Raw genomic sequence first — 27236 nt, forward strand, 5'->3', positions numbered from 1 at the left:
TGGCAGAAGGTACTCATCTCATGTCTCAGAGTACCTGGCTCATAGCAGGTACCGCGCATATGTTTTTAAAAAACAAGTGATGAAAAAGACATAAGAAAAAAGCAAGCACATTCCAAAAACTCACTCAAGAAATAAAGAAATACAAACCAGAAATTTCTTCATCATTCTATTTATTACATGTATGAATATTAACATCTCATGGTATCCATCTAATTCAATCAAAACCAACAAAGGAAAAAGGTTAACCATGTTGCAAATGAGCATTCTTACAGATTCCCCTGTAACTTAAAATAGAAATATGTTCATCTGCATTAAATCATTTGACAATTTGAAAAATATCTTTAAAAAAATCATGTTTAGTACTTAAATATATTTGTTAATTTCTTGATGGCATCAATGTCCAAGAACAAAAGTTGTGTCATTGGATACTTTCCAAAAATGGACATCTGGGTGGTTTTCTATAGTTGGGAGATACATACCTATATATATGTAGGCAAATATGTCCTATTGTTTTTAAAATTTTTTCAAATCTGGCTTTTCTATTTGAGAAAAGTCCTACAGTGCTCTCAATCCCCTTTTGAAGGATAAAATTAACTTCAGACTTTGCTGCTATAATCATGGGAAGCTATTAGGAAAAAAATCTTTATGCTGAGGTTGCTGTTCATTTCCATTTTTACCCAATAAAAAGTACAGAAACACTGTCTTTATTTGATGGTGTGCATAAATATTACACTCCATGGATAGCAAAAATATTTTTATTTATAATTTACAGTTTCACAAGTGAAAATCGTACATTTTTACACATACAATTTCATTTTGTTAAATTTGCACACATCTACAGAACTTTCACACAACAAGCACCTGAAACTGTGCAGGCAGTAGGAAATGCAAATACTAAAATGTATTTATTAACCAAATTATAGCTGAAGGCCCTGCCTCAGCTAGACAATTTATATAGATATGTCTATATATACATAAAAAATTCTTCACCTTCTAGATCCAACAGCAGCTTTTTTTAAAAAAAGAAAACCATACCTTTCTCATTTTATTTAAACTGACTCGACTGTATCATTTTCTGTTTTAATTTCAGTAGGTGTTGCTATGCTCTCCTCTGTACAAGCTGGTGGAGTATCAATTCGCTCTTCCTTAACTTTGGGACTTTCACAAGGTTCTTGCAATTCATTTTTTACAATGTTCAACATAATGTTCAAAGGGTTTTCAACTGGTGTCTTGCTGGGAGACGGTGTACAATCAAATGAAGATGTCTACAAAATGAAAAAGCCCTATAAGTACTGATGAAAGTTCAAAATTATCACGTTAAATCACAGTTTTATAAGACCTTTGTATGGGCAAAGGAACACACATAACAAAAAGCAACTAAAATACCTCCGCCCTTCCCCACAAGACATGCAAAGGCAGCCAAATACTAAAAACACTGAATATTCAATACGTATTTAGCAATGAGCTGTCCAGTAACAGCTGATCTGTTATCAAATATACAGCCAAAAGAAGTTGATTAGACATGTTTTTGTCTTTAACCCTTATAAAGATGGTAGTCCCTTATACAAATACTCTGGGAATTTTGTGACTATAAACACTTGAGGATATGGGGGATTTTTTTTGTTGTTGAGACAGGGGGTCTTGCTAAATTGACCAGGCTGGCCTTGAACTCTCAACCCTCCTACTTCAGCCTTCAAAGGAGCTGGGAATATAGGCATTATACTATGACACTTGGCAATTGAGGATCTCACACACCTTCAAAAATCCTAGGAAACTAATATTATGGTGATTTAAACAAATTTGACAATGTGTGCCATCATTTAGTTACAAAAATGGTCAAGCCACAAATATAACAATTTAAACTTAAGACCACCAGACTGGTGTCAATTTTTTAAGATTTGATCATTTAATATCAGATGGCTAAAAGGAATATATAAAAAAAAAAGTAAATGCTTCCCATAGTCATGAATGCTATTTGCATCATGAGCCTTCTCTTTAGATTTCCACATTTCCTTGGGGCTAGTAAAAGACATCAAGATTCAAGTAAATTACAAGGATTAATAAAAATATTTCATAATTTCAAATTATATATAACAGATGATATACTAATGTTAGATCCTATAGAACACCAATATTTGGTGACCAACCTAACTGCTGCATCAAAATGAAACAGCACCAGGCATAGCGTGCGAACCTGTAATACCACCAGCAGCTCAGCGGGCTAATGCAAGAAGATCACAGGTTCAAAGCCAGTTCGGCAACTTACTGAAAACCATTCTCAAAAAATAAAAAGGGCTGGGGATGTGCCTCAGGGTTAAGTGCCCCTGAGTTCAATCCCTGGTACCAAAAAATAATAAAAATTTTAAAAATAAATAGCTCAGTAAGATTAACTACTTTTGGGGCTGGGGATGTGGCTCAAGCGGTAGCGCGCTCGCTTGGCATGCGTGCGGCCCGGGTTCGATCCTCAGCACCACATACAAAAGATGTTGTGTCCGCCGAGAACTAAAAAATAAATATTAAAAAATTCTCTCTCTCTCTCTCTCTCTCTCTCTTAAAAAAAAATCTCTCTTAAAAAAAAAAGATTAACTACTTTTTCTGATGCAAAAAATAACTGAAAATTAAAATTTATTGATGTAAATAAGAACAAATACAGAATCGAGAAAAAACTTACATTTTGATAATCTTCATAACATGATGGATGATATATCTAAAACAAAAAGAAAATGGTAAATAAATATTTCATGCATATTCATTTCTAATGGACTATTCTAAAATGATTTCTCTCTTAAAATTTAAACCAGAAGGTGATGTTCTTTTGAAAGAACATTGTTTAATGAACCAAAATATCCTTACGGAATTTTAAAGGAATATGAAAAACTTGATTTCTCTTTAAACTTGCCTTCTACATTTAAGTACCTACTATAACATGGGTTGGTTTCATGGCAATAACAATTTGATAGTGAAATATAAATTCAGAATCATAATAGCATAATTAGGCAGAAAGATAACTAAGTAGGTTTAGAAGACCTAGTATTGAGTCTTGCAGTAATTATGACATTTGCTATATAAGCATCCAGATGATTGCTAAGATCCTTCCAAACTCAAACATTCTATGACTCTAAAGGTCAGTGCCTTTTTTATTGACCAAAATCCAAAAATAATCGATTAAGAATCTTCTTTCAGAGTGTTGAGCTACTCCAACAAAAAATATAACTTTAACATTCCTTATAAAGTACTGAAATTTTACCTTTCCATCTACTCTGATAGCATTTTTTAAGTGCCATTCCTCCTCTTCTTCATCCCAGTATTGTTCAAACTGTTCTTGACAGATTTCACAACTCTAAAATAGAATCATAAAAAATAAAATTTAGGGGTTGGGGTTATGGCTTAGCAGTAGAGCTGGCACCTAGCAAGAAATTGCGAACTGGGTTCGATCCTCAGCACCACATAAAAATAAATACAATAAAGGTATTGTGTCCAACTACAAATTTTAAAAAATATATTTAAAAAAATAAATAAAATTTACATAATAGAACATTTAATCCCATTAAAGAAATATATATTTTTAAGAAACTTAGAATGTTGTTAAAAGTTTAACAATGTCCAACATATAAAAAAGTTTTAAATATTCTGAAAACAGTTAACATTTCACAATAGAATGATAGAGCTTATAAGAAATATTAAAATCATTAGAAGGATATAAATAAATTGATATGTTTATGATTATTAAAAGAAGTGAAGGATAAAATTTAAACATTGTTCTCTGACCTCAACTGCTCCAGCTGGTCCAGCAGGTACACTTTGAAATTCCTTTTCTTTAGCAGCCTCCTGAGTTTTGAGCACAACTTCTTCATGCACCTTTTCAAAAAACTGGCTCTTTGCACGTTCTTCCAGATCAGCTATTTCCTCAAATTCTATCCAGTCCTTAAAATGAGTTGATTTAAAAAGAATATTTCATTTGTTCCTAAACTTTTACTGCTTATCTTCAATATAATGCCACTTAAAGGTAAAGGTGTATTTTTCTACAATATTGTTTAAATATTATATCTTCTCACTGAGCCCCATAACTAATGGACAACATGTAACAACAACTGTGAACAACCAAGATTTTAATGTTAGGACTAGCGGTATACCTCAGTAATGAAGCACAAAACCTAGCATGCATGACTGCCCTGTGTTTAATCCCTAACACCACAAACAAAATTATATACACATGTATGTATCTTAATGTTATTTTCCATGAGCCCTAAAGTTACAACTAATTTAAACAAGAAAAAGTTCATATACAGTTTTTCACAAAAATAATTCATTCACTGTACCTTGGAATTTTAAACCTGGAACAGGTTTGTATACTATTCAAAACTCAACAAAAAGCAAATACTCTCCAAAATAACTTTATGTAAACAATTGCTTATATTCTAGGTGTCGAAGTTTATTCAGAATATCCAAAAACTGAAGCCTAAAAGAAAGTTCGGAGGCATATGAATTACTTACCGTTAAACTGTAGTACCAACGTCTATGAGTGACTTTTCTACTAACATCCTTCTCAGTTCTATTTTGCCGATAGTGCCAGTCCAAGTGATCTGCATATACATCTGTCTGTGATGTTGTAAACCTCATTCCACAAGAGTAACACTGAATACCAGTGTACAGTCGGTTTATAACACTGTCATAACGTCTGTTTTGAAAAAGAAAAATTCTTTACGATAACATATCTCAATGGCTAAAAGAACAAAATCAATTACAAATAACTTCAGTTTGCCATATTTTAACAAGGGTGAAACCAAGAAGGCTGGCTGAAACAGTTAATATCCAGACATCAATACTCTTACCTACTAGTATCACTGGCTCACTTTACCTAAACTTTGATGAATAATGGAACATGGAGCCTAGGTAAACTTATTGATGGCCTTGTCCCAGTTACTTACCTCCTTTTAGCTAAAAATAGAATGATCTTATGCTAGCTAATGAGATCATAGTGGCTGGCTGATTCTCAGTTTGGAATTAATATCAAAGTAGATACTGCAGAATAGTTAGATTTCACCCCAATAGGTATTTGGAGTTCTGAATAATTCAACTGCTTCACTGATTTAAAGAACAGTGAAATAGCCATCTATATAACAATAGATAGCTAACTAAAAATTATAAGATCTGTAGAAAATTTATTATAATCCATTTTTTAAATTCTAGACTCCCTATTTGAGAAGTAATAAGTACACAGAACAAGTAAGAGAAAATACAAAACAGAGAGCAGTTATTAACTCTAAATGAAAAAGAAAGCAAAATTTAGAATACGGATAACGGATACTTTACATTCTAGAAAACTAGAATGCATTCTAGAAAAATTACTTAAGTCATACTGACAATTTAATGAAAAACAATTTCATAATTACATGGAGGGAATTAGTAGGACAATAAAAGAGCTAGCTAACCAAGTACACTAACATGCTTGTTGTCCTAGTTACTCAAGAAACTATTGCAAGATGATGGTTTGAGCCCAAGTGTTTGGGGCAATCCTGGGCAACATAACAAGACCTTATACTTCAAAAAAAAAAAAAAAGTAAGAGCTAGCCAAATCTTTACTTTTAAGAATTTTACAGTTCATCTAAACATAATAAATCAAAAAGCAACCAAGTGTGGTGGTGCGCACCTATAATCCCAGCAACTTGGGAGAATTACAAATTAAAGTCAGCCTCAGCAACTTTGCAAAACCTGTATCAAAATAATAAAAAGGGCAAAGGATGTGGCTCAGTGATTAGGCGCCCCTGGATTAAGTCTCTTGCACCAAGGAAGGAAGGAAGGAGGAAAAAAAGCATATATTATGAAATCAAGATATAAATGATAGAAAAAATATGTTAAAAGTTTGAGTGAAGGGGCTGGGATTGTGGCTCAGCAGTAGAGCACTCGCCTAGCACGGGAGGGACCCGGGTTCGATCCTCAGCACCACATAAAAATGAAGGCATTGTGTTGTGTCCATCTACACCTAAAAAAAAAAAAAATTTATATATATATAAAAGAACTTTGATGCATTTGTTTAAAAAAAAAAAAGTTTGAGTGAAAAAAGTTGCCTTTAAAGGACAGAGCTAGATGAAGAATAGTAGCAGGAAAAGGGATGCCATCTTTTAAGCCTTTAACTACAAAATATTGATTTTTAAAACGGTAAACCTGTTAGCTGTTTTTCTGATAAAAGAATATAATGAATTCATTTACTAGAAAATAGCTTTAAATTTTTATATATCATATCACCAGGCACACTGGTGCACACCTGTAATCCCAGTGGCTCAGGAGGCTTCAGGCAGGAGGAATACAAGTTCAAAGCCAGCCTCAGCAAAAGCAAGGCATTAAGCAACTCAGTGAGACCCTGTCTCTAAATAAAATACAAAATAGGGCTGAGGATATGGCTCAGTGGTTGAGTGCCCTTGAGTTCAATCCCCAGGTACCAAAAATAATTAAAAAATAAAGATAACAAATTTATTTAAAGATAACAAATGTTAATAGTGGCTATCCATAAAGAGAAAACTGTAGTTAGTTTTATTTTCCTGATTTTATTTACAGTTCTCCTTTGTTATCCTCAAGGACTTGGTTCCATGATGCCCCATGAATACCCAAATCTACTGATGCTCAAGTCCCTTACATAAATGGCACAGTATTAATAACCTACACATCCTCCTGTATATTTTAAATCATGTCTAGATTACTTATGATACGTAACACAATGCTATGTAAGTAGTTCTTATACAAACTAATTAGTAAATAATGACAAGAGAAACATTTGTACATATTCAGAACCAACCCATCTTCTTAAAGTGGTTGAATCCACAGTTGTGGAACCTGCAGATACTTAGGGCTACCTGTATTTCCTACATTTTCACAATGACCATAACATTTCTTATAAGATTGAGCTATAAAGACCTAAATTTCTGAAATTCCATAGTGTAAGAATCCAGAAAAAATTATTAAGACAAAAAGGAAAACATGAGCCAAGCATTGTGGTGCAAATCTGTAATCCCAACAGCTTGGAAGGCTGAGGCAGGAGGACTACAAGTTCAAAGCCAGCCTCTGCAACTAAGCAAGGTCCTCAACAACTTAGCGAGACCCTGTCTTAAAAGAAAAAAGGCAGGCTGGGGTTGTGACTCAGCGGTAGAGCACTCACCTAGCACATGTGAGACCCTGGGTTCAACCCTCAGCACCACATAAAAATAAATAAAATAAAGGTATAGTGTCTAAGTACAACTAAAAAATACTTAAAAAAAAAAAAAAAAAAAAGGCGGGGGTAGGCATACGACTCAGTGGTTTAAGCACCCCTAAGTTCAATCCCTAGTACCAATAAAAAAAAGGAAAACATGAATTATTAATACCTTTTATTTATATTTTCTACACCAAACATTTAAAAAATGGAAATGTTGTGGTGGCCTTTTGACCTAAATACCTGCACAGCACAGACTTTTTTAAAGGGGATTTAAAAACAGGCTTCCTAAAGATAAGATTACATTATATAGTTTACCATATTCCAAAAAACAGGTGGATATGAGGGAGCTTTCTAAAATTTAGAACAGTAAAATGGAATAAAATGAAAATAATATAGTAATAATGAAATAACATATACTGTTATTAGAGTCATTGTCTCTTTTAAGGAAAATTAGATTACGTACTGTTTCAATTCTTCAATTGTAAAATTAGTGAGATCTGGAACATCTTGATCTTCATTTTGATCTTCTTCTTCTTCAGGGGGAGGCTGAGCAGCAACTTCGTTTACTTCTTCAATTGAGAAAAGATACAAATTTCTGAATATCATTTACTCATATATGTTCTTCACAGAGGAACATTATAATGTCATAAGCATACAGTGAAACCCAACTATTCAGTGCTTTGATCTGGCCAAGGAACTTAGTACACCTTCTTGAAATTCTATTTCATCAATATTCAATTTATATTCAAATTTGGCCAAGAACTTAGTATACTTTCAATTCTTGAAATTCTATTTCATAAATATTCAATTTATACTCAAAGTCTAAATCAATTTACATTCAACACTGATGGAGAATAACTAATTTAAAACTATATATGACATCTGCAGGAATGTTAACTAAAATAAATGTCCACCATATAGTAACCTTTCAATCTTAGACAATTTTTTTAATTGTCATAATAAACCAATTGTATCTGATTTTTAAAAATATTTTTTTAAAAAATAAAAGTAGTGATGAATACAGTGGCACACTGTAATCCCAGCTATAATCCCAGCTACTTGGGAAGCTGGGCAAAAGGATTGCAAATTTGAGGCCAGTCTGGGAAATAGTGTGAAGCTGTGTCAAACTAATTTTTAAAAATATCACTCAGTGGGGCTGGGATTGTAGCTCAGCGATAGAGTGCTTGCCTAGCATGTGCAAGGTCTTGTGTTTAATCCTCAGCACCACATAACAATAAATAAGTAAAATAAAGATATTTAAAAAAAAAAAAAAAAACACTCAGTGGTAGAGCAACCCTGGGTTCAAACCCCAATATAATGAAAAATAAAATGAGATTTATAAAGTCAATGGAATGAAAAGAAATTCTGAAATAAAATTGCTAATTTAAAATAAATACAAGGTATGCTTGAGAATTCAACTATAAGGACATGTATAATATTATTATATTAAATAACACATCTCTGTAACTAAATGAAGCTTAGTACATAAAGAATAAAATCACACTTACGTGTTGTAGCTGAATCAGGCTGGGACAATTTGAGAATTCCTGTTTTTAGCAGTTTTGAAAATAATTCATTAACATCCACCTGACTGAGATGATTATCAGGATATGCCTTAGGAAGAGCGCCTTTGAAAAAATAACATTCTTAAAGTAAAAGAACTTAAAGATGCATTACATTCCTAAGCATTTTTCTAAGTTTTCTTCAAGATGTTCTACCAACAAAAAATCTTATTCTTGGATCTATTACTTCAAAAGCTCAAGTTAATTTTTCATTTAAGTTGACAAATCATCACCAACAAAAAATATTCTAGAATACTATTAAACATATGTTATCTTTAAAAAAACCAGTACTATCCACTTTTATCTAATTGATACCAAGAAAAAGTGTGTAGAGAGAACCAAAAGCCTCAATCTCCTATGCAAAACAGTGCCATAGGTAGGTCCGATTTTTAACCTTTCTAATGTTCTAATCTAATTATAACCACGTTGAGAAAAGTTGTTTTGTATAGGTGAAGTAGTATAACATCTCATGCAAAGATTTCTAGGAGGGAAAAATAACCCAAGGCCAAAGTGGAAGTACTCCTGACCCCATTGCTCCCCAGAGGAACTGATGCAAGGAGATGACCATCTAGCTCAGAATACAACTGCCCCTATGGCCTGTGCTTAATTTTGCAAAGCAGTTCAGGATTTTGCTAAACAGTGTCAGGCTTATTACAGCTTTGATAATTTGAATCAATGAGACAAGCATAACAAAATTCTCCTCAAACTCAATCTGATCCCATATTTTGCTAAGCACTATTCTGATAAAAATTGTGATTCTTTAACTATAAAAATAAGCTATGGTTGTAGCTCAGTGGTAGTGCTTAGCATGCTCAAGGCACTGAGTTTCAGCACTGCAAAAATGTGAAAATAAAATGTGTTTGTCACTATTATACATCTGCCTACACCTCCAAAAAACTGTTCTGAACCACTAAATGTTCCTCTTAACAGCCAGCAGAAATTCTATTTGTGTCCACAATACACACAATCCCTACCCTTAACCTTTATAATGCTGTACATTTATCACAGTAGGCTAATATCTTCAAATTAAATATCTGAATGCATGAATGAATAAATCAATCCCAGTAGTTAATCAATTACAATAGCATTTCGCAACTAGTTTAACATTTACATTCCATTTAGTGATCAAGAGCATGAACAAATTATGTTGTCAGATCCCCTTGCCAGAAAGTTAGAAATACCACTTTCAGTTGGGGACATGATCAAGTTTCTTATCTTTGCATCAATTTCCCCTGTTAATAATAGTTCCTACCTACAGCTGTTATAAGGATCCAATGAATTAAATATTTCTAAGTCCCTGGAATATTTGGCACCATACACATTATTTAAGGAAAAAAAATCAATAAATCTACTACACTAAAAAGCTCTTTGAAGGATGAAACCTTATTAAATTCCTCCTAGCACAATACCCAGCATCAGCAAATGATCAATTTATGTTTCAATGAATAAATGAACAAGGAGTAACCATTAGGAAAGTGTTGTTTTCACTTTCAAATCAGAGAAGGAACCTTCAGAGAAGCTGAAGATAGCTCACTGAATACTATTCACATCTCTTATAAGAATAAGCACACTTGTGGGGCTGAGGCTGGAGGTCAGTGATAGAGTGCTTGCCTAGCACATGTGAGGTCCTGGGTTGGATCCTCAGCCCACATACAAATGAATAAGTAGAATAAAGGTAAAATATATATATATATTAAAAAAAAAAAAAAAAAGAATAAGCACACTTGAAAGACATTCCTAACATCTCATCCAATACTCTCAACCCAGGGGAATCAAATCTGATTTCCTCTGCGATACTGCTGTACTCTGTGCGCACACACATACAAAAACACACATATAGCCCAATCTTGTAAAAGAAGAAAATTCAGTCTTTGTATACTATCTCATGCCACTAACCCAATACAAGACATCCCTACTCAACAAGGAAAACTGGTTTATAGAGGAAAACACATTAATAGAGCACTTAAAAAGTTACAAAGTACTTTTACATATACTACCTCACTTGATTCTCTTAAAAAAAATATCCCAGGCAAATAACACTACCATCTCCTGTTCAGAGATGAAAAAAAATGAAAAACAGGATATTTGCTTATACCCTGTTCACTTATAAAGTGTCAGGGTAGAGATTCTAACCCTGGTCTTCTAAATTTAAATCCAATCCTTTCCTTCCCTTTTCATTAAAGTGATGACAAAAATATATATATAAATTAATCCTAATTGTTCATCTAGAAATTAAAATCAAAAGGCTTTCATATCAATAAAATGAATTTAAGTGGCACAATTTACGAACTAATGCATAAGAGAGCTTGGCTACAACTTCCCCAGTTTTCTTCTTAAGTTTTGGAAAATACCTTAAATTTGTAAACTGAATAATTGAATACTATGATAAAGTATGTTTCTGAAAATAGCTTTTTTAAATTATTTAGAAATTAAAACAAATGTCATTACTATTTGGTTGGGTTAGATCTCAACACATTAACTTTGCAGTTATGTTACAAGTCACCATAATTTATATATTTACCACATATTAAAACTAAAATTCAAAAAAATTTAAAAACTCTTTTTATCCATTGTTAGTTGTGACTCACCAACAACAAAAATGTGTAACAACAGACCTGGCTAAGAAATCAGTTTTTCTAGTTTAGTGCCCACAAAAATATGAATGAATCAATTTTATAAGAGTTCCCCAGTATTCGCTTAATAAATGTTCACCTGAATCATAATCCATGTATACACACAAAACAACTCAAAATATCAAATTCCAACAGATCAAGAAGATGAGGTAGGAGGAATGCAAGTTCAAAACCAGCCTCAGCAACTTAGCAAGACCCTAAGTAACTCAGGGAATCTGTCTCTAAATAAAATATAAAAAAGGGCTGGGGATGTGGCTTAATGGTTTAAGCACATTCCCAGTACCAAAAATAATAATAAAAATAAATATATATATATAGCTCAAATAATTGAGACTTCTGAGGTTTGTCATTTATTTTACTCTATGTTAACACAAACATCCCACTTCTACCCTCTTTTTTCTGTTCTACAAGTCCAGGCTAACCATCTCTAGCTGTAAATAAGGTCAACATGGATACACATCAACAATGTTAATAAACTCAGAAAGGGAACAAAAACATTTCAGCCAGATTTAAATCTCTCTAAATTTAATATGCCCTCTCAACAATGCCATTTTCTGAAACTGACAAAATTAGCCATTTAACAAAACAACGATTGTCTTTTAAAAAAACAGAGTTCAGAAAGTACCTACCTGAAGGATTCTGAACAAATGCTCCAGGATTTTGTGGATGAACTGGTAAAAATTGTTGTCCTTGGCCAAATGCTACTGGCTGAGCAACACCAGTCATAACCTTTAAGACAAAAGAAACAGTATCTTCTCTTACATCTCTCACAGTTATAAGGAACTGAGAATAAGTTGAAACTTCCTTGAAAAGTTTAAGATACCATACAAATATTAGATATCAACTAGCCCTGTGTCCTTACACAAGTCACTTTACCTTGGGGAAGGTTTCCCTTATTTACAAATAGAAGAACTGGCATACAACAATAAAACTTGTATACAATCATGGGGCTACTTGGCAAAGCTGAGGCCAAAACTCCAAACCCTTGACTTCTTTCCACAGTCCAAAGCCTGCCTTTAATTACCAATCTGAACTCCAGGTTATTATCCTTCAAGGTCATCATTTTGGAATAAGGTTTATAACTGGAGTAGAAAGCAGATCATAAAAGATGTCAAAGGGAATGTTAGTCAGGGATGGGATTATGGCTCAGAGGTTGACTGCTTGCCTACCATATGCAAGGCACTGGGTTTAATCCCCAGCATCCCAAAAAATTAAAAATGAGACCTGTTTTGAAACAGGTATTGTACTTGTATACTAGTTTGTAGATCATAGGGAGGCAGGACTTCAAATTCTTGCTACTACATAAAATAAATACCCATTTATAAGCCTTGTCAGTATCCATGTGAATTTTCAGTGTTGTAGAGATAATAAAAAACCACCAATTCTATATAACATAGAAACAAAACTAAATTAAGTCCCATTTTAGAGTATCTGTCAATAACACTACCATTTCTTTAAGAACATATAAGAATAGATTCCAAATAACTGGATATATAAACAGGAGACTACTTTCTATCAATAAGTTCATAATGTGCTTTTAAGATTTTTCTTATTTTTCATTTTCTTCTAAATAGTCTTACTACTATGAAATGAATTTGTCCTAGTAAAGCATCAGCACCCAGTATAAAGTAAATTTAGTCCAGGAGAACTTCAGCAAGCAAGGAACAGTCATTAAATTTTCAATTGAATTCATCACAAATTGTAAACATATTGCTTTAAAATTATTTCAATATGCATTTTTAAATGTATGCAGAATAAATATGAATGAGCATTAATGAATGACTATATGTTTAGGTAACTAGAGTATATCTGAAAAACAGATAGCAAGTTTGCTGTGTTATTATTTAATATCAAGCAATTGTTATCTGACTGGAGTGAATGGAAAGACGGTGAACACAGGAAGAGAAAATGAAGAGATTGTATACACTGTAAAAATGCGGACAATTTCATTTTCTTATTTAAGGAAGTTCTTGGCCAAAAAAGTCTAAGAAATCAGCTCTATAGTTACTTTATAGCATAACAGGGTTCAACAGTTGTTCAATGTAACAGAGGTCTATAAAACATAATACTTCAAAGCTTTGAAGCAAAAAACAAAACAGAAATCAACAAAAAACAGCATGTGTGTATGAAAGCAGAGAGAAAAGGATGAAAATGGAAAAAGGAGAAAGACAGATATTTCCCTGGAGCAGGAAGAAAGAGCTAAAATCAGTTTTGGATATAAGTTGCAAATATCCCTGGAAGACACTCATCCCTAGTGTAAATGAAGTAAATTAAGAACTTCATTTCACTCTACACAATAAACTATGTCCTGAAGGACTTCCACAAACCCTAGAAATATTAAAAATAGTTGACTTATCTACACACCACATAATTTTAGAGTAACAACAGACTCACCTGTTGAGATGCCTGAATATTTCCTACTGATAATGGTGCAGGTAAATTGCCAAAGTTTCCGAATTGAGAACTCTGAAGATTCTTTTCATCAAAATAGTGTCCAGAAGCTCTGTTAAGGGGAGTTGAGAAACTCTGGTTTCCAGGGCCATGTGGTCCATTAAAATTTGGTCCTTGAGGTGAATCAAACATTTGTTCATGTCTTTGGAATTGTAGTCCCTGGGATGGGGCATTAAAAGCACTACCAGGTGGATCATTATATGGACCAGTCTGATTGAAAGATTCAAGCCTTTGTGAAGGATGATTGTCAAATCGTGTGCCTTGTAGACCGAGAGGAATATCAAACCTTGATGCTTGCTGGTGTTGTGGACCATCAAATCTTTGAGGTATACCATCAAATCTTGGTTGAACCTGCTGTCCAGGTGGTCCATCAAACCTCTGTGGGCCTGGCTGACCAGGAGTTCTTTCAAATCTAGGACCTGGCTGACCATGCAATCCATCAAATCTTGGCAAGAGTGATGGCTGACCTGGCTGACCATCAAACCTTAAAGCATGACCTTCAAATCTTGGACCACCTTGACCCAGAGGCCCTTCAATTCTCAAGCCACCTCCTGGTACCGAAGGACCCTCAAACCTCATTCCACCACCTTGCTGGACTAAAGGTCCTTCAAACCTGATCCCAACCCCTGGTTGACCATGTGGACCCTCAAATCTGAGGTTTCCACCAAGTTGATTATGTTGTCCTTCAAATCTCAGACCAGCTACTGACTGACCATGGGGGCCCTCAAACCTCATTCCAACTCCTTGCTGTAGCAAAGGCCCCTCAAATCTGATCCCACCTCCTGGCTGACCATGAGGTCCATCAAATCTAATGGCAGCTCCTGATGGACCATGACCCCCCTCAAATCTAAGTCCACCTACAGGTTGACCACGGGGATTATCAAATCTAAGACCACCCACAGGCTGACCATGAGGTCCCTCAAACCTAAGACCACCCATAGGTTGACCACGATGTCCTTCAAATCTGAGACCACCCACAGGCTGACCCCCTGGTCCTTCAAATCGCAAACCACCTGCAGATCCCTCAAACCTTAGACCGGGGGAACCCTCAAACCGAAAACCACCTCCTCCTGCTTGACCAATTGGCCCCTCAAACCTCAGAGGTGTCCCTACTGGTCCTGGAGGACCTTCAAATCTCAAAGGACACCCACCTCCTAACTGACCTTGTGGTCCTTCAAATCTCAAAGGGCCTCCTCCCCCCATTTGTCCTGGTGACCCATCAAACCGAAGAGAACCTGGTGTAGGAGGTCCATCAATTCTAGGGCTTAATTTATTAGGTCCTTCAAAAATCATCTTGGTTGGGCCATCTCTTGTTACTGATGGCCTACTAGGTCCATCAAATAATGGTCTGTCTTCAGCTAAAGCAGTAAGCCGCTGATTTGTATCAAGGCCAGCAAATCTTGATGCTGGGCTATCTACAAATGGTTTATCTGAATCTTCATATCTAGGTCGCTTAAGTGGAAAACGATCATTGAATGGAGATCTCTGCTCTTCTCGCACACCTTTTAAAAAAAAAAAAAAAAGAATTTTCACTAAATTTGAGTTTACATTAAATTACCTTAAAAGTCTTCTTTTTTATTCATGTAAATGTTTATCCAAAGACATAAGATCTATCTCACTATATTAGAGGGGCGGGAAGAGACAAGATAGCATCAAGCAATACAGGTAAGAGGATGCCCTCTATATTCAAACACACATGGATTAAAAAAAAAAATCCCCACCTTATCAACTTATTATTTGACTTTGAGTGCAAGTTATTTAACCTCTCCATTGTTTCTTATCTGAAATGGGGATAATATATATTTTATCAGGTTGTTGTATTAAATCAAATTACATATATAAAGAACCTAGTGAAATCCCTAATACACAACTGGCCTTATAAATACTAACTCCCTTCCCCTTCCCTTTTCATATGGGGGTTGGAGGGAAGGGAACAAAACAGACACACAGACAAACAAAAAAAGGTAGTCTGAACAGTAATAAAATCCATCCCCACTTAGCTTGTTCATTTTCCCTTCACTGCTGTGTGATTCAATAGGCATAATCTGATTTAACTTTTTCTACCTTTAGCAGAGACTTGCTCGTCATGTCTTCTCCGGCCCTCATGGGGTGAAAGATTCTCAGCATAAGTACGACTCCCAGATATAGGAGAAAGACGTCTTGCTCTTTCACTAAATTGTTCTTTTCTGTCAAACTGTGCTCCACTATTCCTACTTGCATGTTTACTTTTGGATGGCTCACATTCTATTCCAGACAACAAGGCATCAGTCAAAGGGTAGTCAAAAATATCAGGATCTAAGAGATCAAGTCTTGGAAATGAATGCTGAACCTGTGTCCTTTTCAGTTTTGCTTTATGTTCATAGTAGGTTAATTCAGCATCAGATAAGAGAGGTTTCTTTTTTAATCCACCTTTATTTTCTTCTGTAGGACTATCCCGTACACTGCATCTATGTTTACCTTCTTGATACTGAAAAAGCTGTCGAATTTGATGCACAACAACAAGGAACTCATCCTGTGTAATTTCACCAGATGCTAAACGTTCACTCGTCTGCATAGGGATGATAAGAGCAAATTAAATAATTTAAATATAAAAAGTACTTATTAAGTACAAAACAGAATAATGACTACAAGGGATTAACCATAGTAACTACCTTTTGAAGCAATTCTCTTTTGCTTGCAAGAGTTAACTCTTTAGGAATCTGAAGATTGGCATCTACACTTAATCGATGCTGCTGCTTTGGGGCTCGAGGTGACAAGATTCCTTTAGTGCTTGACCAGCTCTCCCTATGCCTTAGATGAGGAGATTTACTATGTTCATCACCCTGTTGTAAACTGAAACCATAAAAAGCACTGTGTTACTTCCAAGTTAGTTTGTTTTTTAATACTCAAGACCATATTTAACAATCCTTTCCAAATGACTCAGTTAAATAGATACATAAGTAACCATGAAAAGTAAAAACAAGTCAAGAAAATTCAGGTATGAATTCTGATTCTTGCATGCCCTGGACTGTAGCCTTAGGTGAATTTATAAACCTTTCTGAACTTCAGTTTCCTTATCTGTAAAATAGGAATAATTGATTGTATTTAAACTGTAGCACTGTTAACAATTAAATGAAAAAAATAAAAGCACTAATCTTAACATTTAATAATCATTTCCTAATTTTTCATTAATACTATCTTTAAAATACATATATTATTATACTTGATCAAAAATGTTAATATCATACCTTTTATTTTCTTCCCAACCAGATTTCCATCTTTTGGCAGACTTAGAACTTTGCCAATTTTCTATATTCTCCTTTGGCTCAGAGCCTGACTTTGTAGAATGTTGATTTGCAGTTTCTTGTGGTCGTTCCTCTTCAGTCTTTTTCATTCGCCTTGGATCTCGAACATCCTGTTTAGTACTTCTCTTAGCATTTCTTTCTTCCCTGGAAGGTGGTGTAAATTCTTCCATATGTGACTGCTTAATTCCAGATTGACGAATCTTACCAGCTTTAGGTGTTGAAGTTGGAGACATACTTCTCTGCCTTCGTTTGGGTGACCGCCTATCTCTTCTCTTTGGGGAATGTATAATTGGTGACCGGGACTTGGGTGATCTTGATCGTGAACGCTTTCTATTACTCGATCTCCCTGGTTTTATCCCCTGTTTTTCCAATTCTTCTGTTATTGTATCCTGTTTCTGTACAATGCCATTTATGATTTTATTTCTACTTCCAATCAGTCTGTGTTCAGATGATTTCATGTGCTCATCTTTATCCTTTTTTTCTACTGTTTTTCTCTTCTCTTTCACATCATCATCTTTGCCATCAGTCTTATCTTGAAGATGTTTTTTTAATCTTGGATCTCTCTTGTTCATATCTGACAATCTCACACTTTCAGATTCTTGATTTTTCAAGTCTTTCGTGTGAGATAATTTGTTTTTCAGAGGTGATGGTGATTTAGATTTAGATTTAGATTTAGAATCTAATTGGTCAAGTTCTTTCTTGGTTATTTTTTCACCTGATTTACTTTTTTCTTGTTTGGATGAATTTAGTTTTTCAGAGGGTACAGTTTTACTTGTCTTAATATCAGACTGGTTCAATGTGTTCATTAGGAATTCCTTCCTGTGACTCTGATCTTTTCCATGAGAAGAATGTTGGCTCATCCTGTTAAGACGAGGATCCCGGTTTGTTCCTTTCAAATCCTGAATTTGTAAGGATGGACATGGACGGTTTTTCTCAGGTTGCACAGGAACCTGATGGGGGGCTTTAACTGCCATAGGGGGAATCTGTGAAACATGTAACTTGGATGGTGCTGATCCAGGACCCAAGTTGGATGTCTCCTGCTGAACACTAAGAGAAACTGCCTGAAATACAAAATAAATGTTCATGTTTATACTATAAACACACACGTTATTTCAATTTCCTGACATTATGAAGAATTCTTATACTCCAAACTTATTTACTTGATGCCATGTTTATATTAGGCATTTCTAGTATATATATAATGAAAAGAAAGCCCATATATATAGGTGATTCACTACCTCTCATGAGTCCTTTCTTTTATGGCTTTATAATACCTAGATAAGGAGACATCATCATTTTTGCCAAAAAAATTAAAAAACCTCCCTTTCGCGGCTAGGGATGTGGCTCAAGCAGTAGCGCACTCGCCTGGCATGCATGCGGCCCAGGTTCGATCCTCAGCACCACATACAAACAAAGATGTTGTGTCTGCCGAAAACTAAAAAATAAATATTAAAAAAAAATTCTCTCTTAAAAAAAAAAAAAAAAAAAACCTCCCTCTTCCTAACTACTCAGGATTCTAAAATAGATTATGCCTAAAAACTACTAAATTAAATTCTATTATATTCTGTCATGAAATTTAGTTTCTCCCAGAACAGCACTGTTAATGATCTTGCAAAATTCTGTCTTCCTATACCTCTTGATTCTCAAATAAGTAAAATAGCTTAGTGTAAGGTCATTCATGCATGAAAATACATTCTTCTCTTTAAATTTTGATAGCCTTTCTTTTGTAGGCTTTTTGAAGCCTAATTATTTCAATGAAACTCTATGCAAAACTATGCAAAAACATTCACCGCAGTACACCTACAATCTTGAGACTGCAAATATTATATCCATATTTATATAATGGTTAAAAAAACTAAAGTGCTACCTTATAAGACAGCAATCTAAGATAAAACAATTTGGAGAATACAATACAGCTTATAAACGTGTGTTTTCCAATAAGGATATAAAAATTTGGTCTAATAAATACACCATAATTTGCAAACTAAGTGGGAAAATACAATATCAATAAAATAACATGCTGATACAATTCAAATCAAAATTATTTCCCTTTTGGATGACAGGTTTAAATTACTTAAAATGCCAAATCTTCTGTACTTACCAGTTGTGCCTTGGCTTGCTCTAACTCAAGCTCCAACTTTTTCTGCTGAAGTTCTAACAACTGTTTTTGCTTTGCCAGTAACTGCTGCCTTATTAGTTGTTCTTGAGTAAGATTCTTTTGTATATCAGGAACAATCGGAGGAGTGGAGATGCTGGGGGAACTGACCACTGTGCCAGGTGTTGAAGGCTCCTCAGGCTAAAAGAAAAAATACTTTGTTAAGAAAACATATCATATCTAAAAAGGAAGCTAAGGATTGACTAAAAACTACCAGTTTAATTCTTAATACTACCATAATCATGAAGTCAATCATGTTTAAAAGCACACAGAAAGCTGTTTAGTTACATAGTAACTAAATAGGTGAATGCATTTTTTTAAATAAAATTTTAATTATATACTATTACTTTTCAAACTGATTTAGCACAAAATATTATATTTTTGCTTTCTGGCAAGTTTTAAAGTTAATATTTGGTAGTTAAAAGTATTAGTATATACCATTCACACTAAAACTTACCGATTTATTTAAAAATTTGGGATTCACATGGATGCTAGATGTATTCACATTAGGGGGTAGAGGTTTAATAGGCCAAGCAGGATCTAATGAATTGACTCTGACATCCAGGGCATAAAGTTTCTTCAAAGGGAATATTTCATCCCATGTGGAACGTAACTTAAATAAACTTTTTCTAGTATTTTCATCCACCTAGAACAACAGAACAATTCTATGGCTTGTTAAGTTACTATAGAATATTTCATATATTAAGTAGAAAGCTACATAAGTCTGTTTTGCTTCACATACAGAACCATACTGTCCATTTGTAAATATATAGAACAGTAATTTATTAAAGGTACATTTGGTTTGCAAATGTAGTTAATAAATTTATCCTTTAAAAATAATTAGAAAAATCAGTCATCATTACCTAGCCTTCATGCAAGCAAATTAGATACATTTTTATATTTCTGGAAGTACAAAAGTCTTCACATTTTAGGGTTAGGAATAATATTCCTATTAACTCTGGAGAAATATATAGAACAACTAGAAAATGGTTTACCTGATGGCTTAAATTTTTCACATAGCAGTACAAAGTTAAAAATCAAGACAAAACTCTCACTAACCAATCTAATGCAATACATGTTTGGTAGCTATGAAAAACTATTCATAGTATGAAATGCACCCTAATTTAATTTAAATTCACAAATCTTAAACACTGATAAGCTTTAGTTTATAACTATCTATTCACATTTATGATGGGCATTAACAATTTTTTAAAAACTAGTCATGAGAGAAACCTAGTACTTGGGAAAACAATTTTTAACTTTAGGAAATAAAGCCTTAACTGCATTCATGTCTTCAGTTAACGCCATTTACTATAAGGTCATTTTCATCAACTGTAGTTGATCCCCACTTAAATTCAGTAAAGATATGCTACCAAATACACAAATAATTTGAATATACTGAAACTGAAACCAGAATTTGGCCGCTTCTTAGGACTAAAGCCTCAGTTAAGAAGTATCTAGCCAAGTTCTACAAATAGACTATTAACACACTTTTTAATGCTATCTGAAAATATAGCATTACATTACTTTCCAAATTACTTCTCTATATACCATTTCTTCTTTAACAACTTAAAAAATTTATTCAAGTAGGAGCTACACATTTCCTAATAAGTAGTATCTAATATTTTTCAAAGAAAAAAAAACTAATTCTACAAATCTGACAACCGTAGATGTGTCCAGATACAACAGGTGCATCTACTAAAATAGAACTGCCACCAATTATTTGTTAGGAAACAATCGTTAAGCCTAAATATCTTATAAGTGCCCTTTTGCTCAGTGTGAAAGATAACGTCTAGCAGCCAGAGAATTAGCTGGGCAACCTCCTCATCTTCCTTAAGGTAATACTGTATTACCAAACAACCAGATACAATGTTATGTAAGAAATTTACAATCTTTAGCTATAGAAACTAGCAAGCCTTTCTTCTAATTCTACACACTAAGGAGGTGGATATTTCCAAAATAACCTAGAGTAATTAACTTGTCCACCATTCACACATACCTACAACATTCACAAAAATACTTGAACAAAGTAACAAAAGAAGAAACATTCCTAGGAAAAAGAAATATATCAGAGGTTTCACCAATCAATCACAGATTGAGACAGTAGAAGATTGTGCTTTTTCTCCTCTAACACTAGAAATTTAAACAATGAAATTCGAAGTAATTGACAGTTTTAATCTTTTTTCCTATAGTGATGAAACAGATCTTCAAATGGAACAATGCTCAATTTCTCTAAAAAGCCTATTTCTAAAGGTGAATAAAAACACTATTCTTGGATAATATAAAACTGTAAGATCTGTTTTAAAGATCTAACATAAAACATCAGTTTTAGCCACTTTCTTTAAAACAGTACTTGAAAATCAATGTCCAATAAAACATTTTACCACCCAAGAAAACCCAACACAAGCCAGGTATTTATTTAATCAGGAACACATTTTTTTTTTTCAAAAAAAGCAAATGTTTCTAAATGCATATATACCTTTTCAAACACACAAATAAATGTTGCAACTAGATTTTTAGTAAAGGCAGTGAGATACTCTCTTCCAACGTTTTTCACGATAGAATCCATAAGGTACATAACAGGAAGCTTCTCTGAGGAAGGAGCCTGAGGTAATAAAAAGAAACTGAGAAGTTTAGTATAATGAATTGTCACCAAATAATACTTTTAAAAGTGAGTTTTTAAACCTAAAATACAGACCTCTATTTTTGTTGGCACTAAACACTTTTGAATCGATATATTAACGTTTTTGAAATTAAGGTGTTCAATCAAGTCTCATCTCTTACAATGGTCTTTAATTGGGCACACAAAAGCTCAGAATTATCAGGAAGAAAAAAAAACATCTCTAGTACTCATTTAACACTCAATGGAATTTCAGGTACATGTGGCAAAAAAGACTGTTTTAAGTGACAATTAAAGGGGGAGAAGTAAAAAGGGGGAAAATTATTTTCTGTAATTTAAGTGTCAGCTCTGGGACCAGTATTAACTTATAATGGTGTGCCTAGATTTAACAAAGTCCTCTGGTAGAAACTCTAATTTCATAGGCATATTTTATATGTTAAAGTCTATGCAGTTTTTGTTACCTGTAAAATCATTAGGATTACTTATCTATAATCCAAATGAACAAAGAAACTAAATACACTTCACACATGAAGTTAATGGCAAGTCACTTAAACTTGCACATGAACATGCAGGAAGTTGCAATTTTGTTCTACTGATACAAGAAAAACTGGAAGGAGCAGCCGCTGAGTCATGTAAATCAGGTTGAACTTGACTCTGGAAACCTGGATTTGTCCTGAAGATTTTCTTCACAGCATGAACTCGACGTCGAAATATTTTTTCCTCTGACATGCACAAACCAGGGGCTCTAAATCTGTGCAGAGCCAGTGTGGTGATGCTGATAAAGGTAGCCCTTTCCAATGTAATGTTGCCCAAGAGTTCAACTGCAACGCCTACCCACCACTGGCTTTTAGAAGGCACAGCAAGCTTCCAGAAAGCATCAGCAGGTTCACAGACTTGTTGAGGAGCATTAAGACATACCATATAAACTAAGTGTTAAACTCTGACTCCACAGGAGCATCCATGATTTTAAAATCCAAAGACAAAACTTAGGTTATCCCCATTTACCCACCCCGTGTATAGGAATCTTAACACTCAACACCACTTACCCATAGCTACCTGTAGCTAGGGCAGTTCTGTAGTACACAAAGCTATCATACTTTTCACAAAACCAATTGCCCATACAAGTGTGTGGAAATGCTCTTGCTTCTGATAATACCTTTACAACCCAAAGTTGGCTAAAGAAACCTTTGAGTAACTCTGTATGACAAATTTCTTTTAAGGTGCTATCTAATAAAAGGGTTCACAAGGCCACTGCATGTGGGCAAACAAGTACTGACACGTCAAATGCTTTATTGCTGTGTCTTTACCTTATCATGTCTTGTTTTACACCATTTAAGTCATTATTGTACTTATGAAGATAAATAGGTTCTCTTCACACCAAAATCTGTTCAGTAAGCCAATTTTTTATTGTACAAGTGAAGTCCCTATATGTAATATTCTTTTTCACTACTGCTACCTTTGGGGGAGTCAAATTAGGTGTGAATCCTTAAGTTCAGTAATGCTGATACTAAAGAATAAGGACACAAACATTCACCTCCAGAAACACAAAACCAAGCCAGTTTGCTACCAAATGACAAAACCCTCCCACCACCCTCAATCCCAACCCATATTAAGATAGTTTCCCCAAAGTGACTTTGGCGTCTTTTCCTTGGTCTGGCTTTACAAAAATAACCAGGAAATGTGTGCCCAAAAAAATTCAGCTTTTTACCAGCAAACAGTCCATCTATTTTCACCTCTCTGTGTAGCGAATACACTAATACAAGTTTTATGTGGTCACTACATTCAGCATTTAGTTTTCAGCTCTCGAAGTTCTTCTGGATCCATTAAAAACAGCAAGGAAACTGTTCTTTTGAGTGACAGCCTAAGCTGCTAAATATTAGGTGCTGTGAAATATTAATGCCCAAAATACGAGGTAATTAGATTTTAAAAATTGTATTTTCTGAAAAATGAGTAGTGCTTTTTTTAAAGTCATTGTCAAGTTTAAGCCTTCAAAAGGGCAAAAACTAACTTTTTATGTCCAAAATGTTTGTGGTATCAATAAAAAGGATGTTGAATATAGGAAGGAAGTTTTCCCTCTAAATCTCACATTTTAAAAAAAAGAACAATAGCTGTCTCAGACATTCACAGAAAAGGTGAATGAAAACTTGTATTTTAACTGTCAAAGTGAACAGAATAAACTTGTTGAGTCCTTAAAAAGTTAAAAAAAAAAAAACCTTGCTTTTTTTTTCCCACTTCAAATTAAGGTTATGAAAGGACCGCCTGAAACCGTGTATCTTGTGAACAGATTTACCCAAAAGAGTGGATGGAACCTAAAGAAGAATGAACCCAAGTCACTTAAAGACTTTTGTTTAAAACACACAACCACATAGATAAAAATAAGTCTTGGAAACAAATTCTACACCTTACAAAGGTAAATAAAAAAGACAAATACATATTTTATATGTTTTATTCACAAATTTTATAATACCAGTCACACATTTCAAAACCATTTATTAGTCAGACCACTCAGTTTTACACTAGACAGAAACCGTCTCTAAACAATATATAGGTGGTTGTTGTTAAAGTGGCCTTTTAAAAGGGGTTCACTCTGCTAAAAGGAGGCTCATCCTGGATCATTGCAAACACTAACAACTAGAAAAAACTAAACCGTAAATACAAGCTTGAAAAATAACTTAAGAAGTAGTACTGGGAAGCTATTAAAACTCATAATTAACTAAGTTTAACAGTAACTTAAATGACATATCGCTCCCACATGAATCCACAGAAGAGGAAGACTACAGGGAAATATAAGGTGGCAGAGGACCACTTCTGTCAAGGGGTAAAGAAAAGCACGCCTTCATTATCAGTGAAGGGAGAAAAAAAGAGAAAAGGAAGAGGAGGAGGGACTGAACTTTTCAGAGAAACTACAAGTGCCTGTACCCACTGGGCCAGTTCTCCACCTACAGGTTGGATAAGATCTCTCCCCCCCTCCACCCAAACCCCACCCTCAGCCCAATTTCCCATATTTGGGGGTAAATTAGACCCTCCGATAAGAGAATAAAGTTTGATCTAGCCGCCCCCACCCCAAAATGGGGCTGACGGGTGTGAGCAGCTGCCTGGCTGGCAGGGAATGGATTCTCCTCTCTTCCCTTTCGCATCATGTGCTTTTCAGGCGCCATGTTGGGCTCCTAACAGGCCGCTGCTCCACTCGGGGCCAATGCCCTATACCCACCCACCAACAGCTCGCTCCCAGGTCCCCCTTCACCTCCTTCCAACCCACAGAGCACAATTACCCAAAAGGGTACTGGGGGAAAACGGGAGAGCCACTCCCCACCTTCCCAGGGGCTTAGAATCATTTGCTTTAACTCTTAGTTCCCCAAGCCACAAACTGCCTTTAAAGTCTCCCCCACCCGAAAGGGCTCTATTCACAGCGTGTGCGTGTCGGGGTATACAATGCGGTGGCCTAAACGGGAGCTGGTAAGCGGAAACGGGGCTCCACCCTTACCCTCCCCACTCCCTCCCCTCCAGAGGCCCACGCTCGAAGCCTGGGCCAAGGACCGAGCCTGAGTTGGGAGGGGGGGGTTGGAGAGGAGGAACACCGTCCCCCTTTGGATGGAAGCGAGACCTGGGATGAGGCTGACACTAAAATCAGGGAGTATTAGAAGAATAGGAGGCTGCGGGGTGTATAAAAACCTTGGCGGTTTGGGCCTCGATGAGAGAGACGATCTCCTTGGCGAAGGGCAGGTTCTCCTCGGCTAGAATGGTCAGCATATTGATGTGCGGTTTGCTATTGAAGGTCAGGTCTTCGAGCGATGACTGATAATCCCGACAGGCGTCCTCCCGGGCCCCCGCAGCACCGGCCTCGGCCGGCGTCTGCTCTGACATTGCGCCGCGGCCCCCCTCCGAGGTCCGCCGCAGCTGAAGCTGAAGCCGCTCTCGGTACCCCGCCTCCCTTCCGACTCCTCTTCCTCTCCCCGGGTCTCTCGCGGCTCCGGCTTCAACACATGCTGACCGCGGAGGGGGGTTGGGGGACGACACAGGGGAAACCTCGGGTATGAAACGCCGCCGTCTCACGGGTGATCTCCGTCCACTTCCAGCCGCCACAGAAGCTTCTTTCTCCACAGACACAAAATGGCGGCGGCAGTGGCGGCTCCAGCTCCGAAAATGTCTCTGTTCCCAACCGCTGCGTCGTGCGAAATGAACTAGGGGAGGGGAAATGTGCGGTAAAAGGGCGGGGCCGTTGATAAAACCAAAAGTGATTGGCTCGCCCGGAAACGTCACAAGCCCCGCCCCCGTCCCTTCCGCAGGACGTTCTAGCACCGCCTTCTTCTCCGGCCCGGGTCGGGGCTTTCGCAACGCCTACTGCTCGGATGTGCGGTGGAAAAGACCCCGCTTCTCATTGGCTGATTCATAAGGGATTGTTCGGTCATTTGTTACCATAACAACCCATTCCGAGAAGCCAATAGGGCTGGGGAAGGCAGTTCCGGAGGACCAACCCAACCAGTTTAAGATGAAAGCTCAGCCGTCGCTTTTCCGTCCCTCCCTGCGGTCCCGCAGCCTCTGCGAGGCTCAGTCAATCATCCTCCCTCCCGCCTGTCCAGACAGCCCCGGCCCGGGGAGACGCTGGGGGAGCTAAGCCCTTGGGCCTTCACACCCGCTTGTCTCCTTCGTCTCAGGTGCTCCGAGTGCCTGGGCGGGTCCCACGCCGGGCCTTCTGTCCCAGCGCGAACTAAGAAGAGGGAGGGCCAGTTTACCCCGGAACCAAGGGAAGAGTCACTAGAGAGCCCACAGCTTCCCACACTCACAAAAACACCTACGTCTGCATGCTGGAGATAAATCCCCAGGAAAAAAAAAAAATGCCTTAATTTAGAGGTTGCTTGTGAAAGCATTTTCCCTAGAGGTTTGGAGATCGTTGGAGAGCCCAGTCAGATCTCTAGGAACAGTATCACAACAGCCACACCCAACCCGGAGCCTAATAACTGTTCTGCTGAATCTTCTACACTGAAAAATAGCCTTATTTGGTGCACATAGAAAAATGTGTATACATTGCGCCAGTACATATTCAACTTCCGAGAATCTTTTCTCAGTTTTCTAAAATCTATTTGAAGACTAGGATTCAATCGTGTTTTCAAAACACACAAAGCATTCAAATGGTTCTACGGTGGAGCTGCGGCATAAAACAATAAGCTAAATGTAGTTTTTTTCAATAAACATATTAGCCTAAATATAAGCTAAAAAGATTATTAATTACATAAATTAATAATAACCATTACCCTTGTAGTACTACGCACTGTGGAGATACTTTGTTGCAACCCAGAAGAAACTTGATCTTTATTTGTCCCTAAAAAGTAGCATTTTTCATT

General features: G+C 36.0%; 1 protein-coding gene across 2 annotated transcripts; it reads right to left on the reverse strand.

Moving 5' to 3' along the window:
* Positions 1-153: 153 nt before the first annotated feature.
* On the reverse strand, positions 154-26087 carry Pcf11 (PCF11 cleavage and polyadenylation factor subunit). Of its 2 annotated transcripts, none has more exons than XM_015477356.2 (16): positions 25567-26087; positions 21754-21879; positions 19732-19920; positions 19221-19415; positions 17063-18180; positions 16487-16667; positions 16293-16383; positions 13779-15337; positions 12014-12113; positions 8698-8817; positions 7653-7758; positions 4495-4678; positions 3769-3924; positions 3248-3340; positions 2672-2707; positions 154-1265 (listed from the first exon to the last, which is right to left on the reverse strand). In XM_015477356.2, exons 1-16 carry the CDS (start codon positions 25756-25758, stop codon positions 1050-1052), a joined length of 4662 nt encoding a protein of 1553 aa, XP_015332842.1. In that variant the 5' UTR covers positions 25759-26087; the 3' UTR covers positions 154-1049. The 2 variants fall into 2 exon arrangements, with proteins under 2 accessions (XP_015332842.1, XP_048643943.1); XM_048787986.1 differs by having other exon boundaries at positions 15900-16383.
* Between the last annotated feature and the right edge of the window lie 1149 nt (positions 26088-27236).

The sequence above is a fragment of the Marmota marmota genome, unplaced genomic scaffold, assembly GCF_001458135.2.
Source record: "Marmota marmota marmota unplaced genomic scaffold, marMar, whole genome shotgun sequence".
Classification (NCBI taxonomy): Eukaryota; Metazoa; Chordata; class Mammalia; order Rodentia; family Sciuridae; genus Marmota; species Marmota marmota.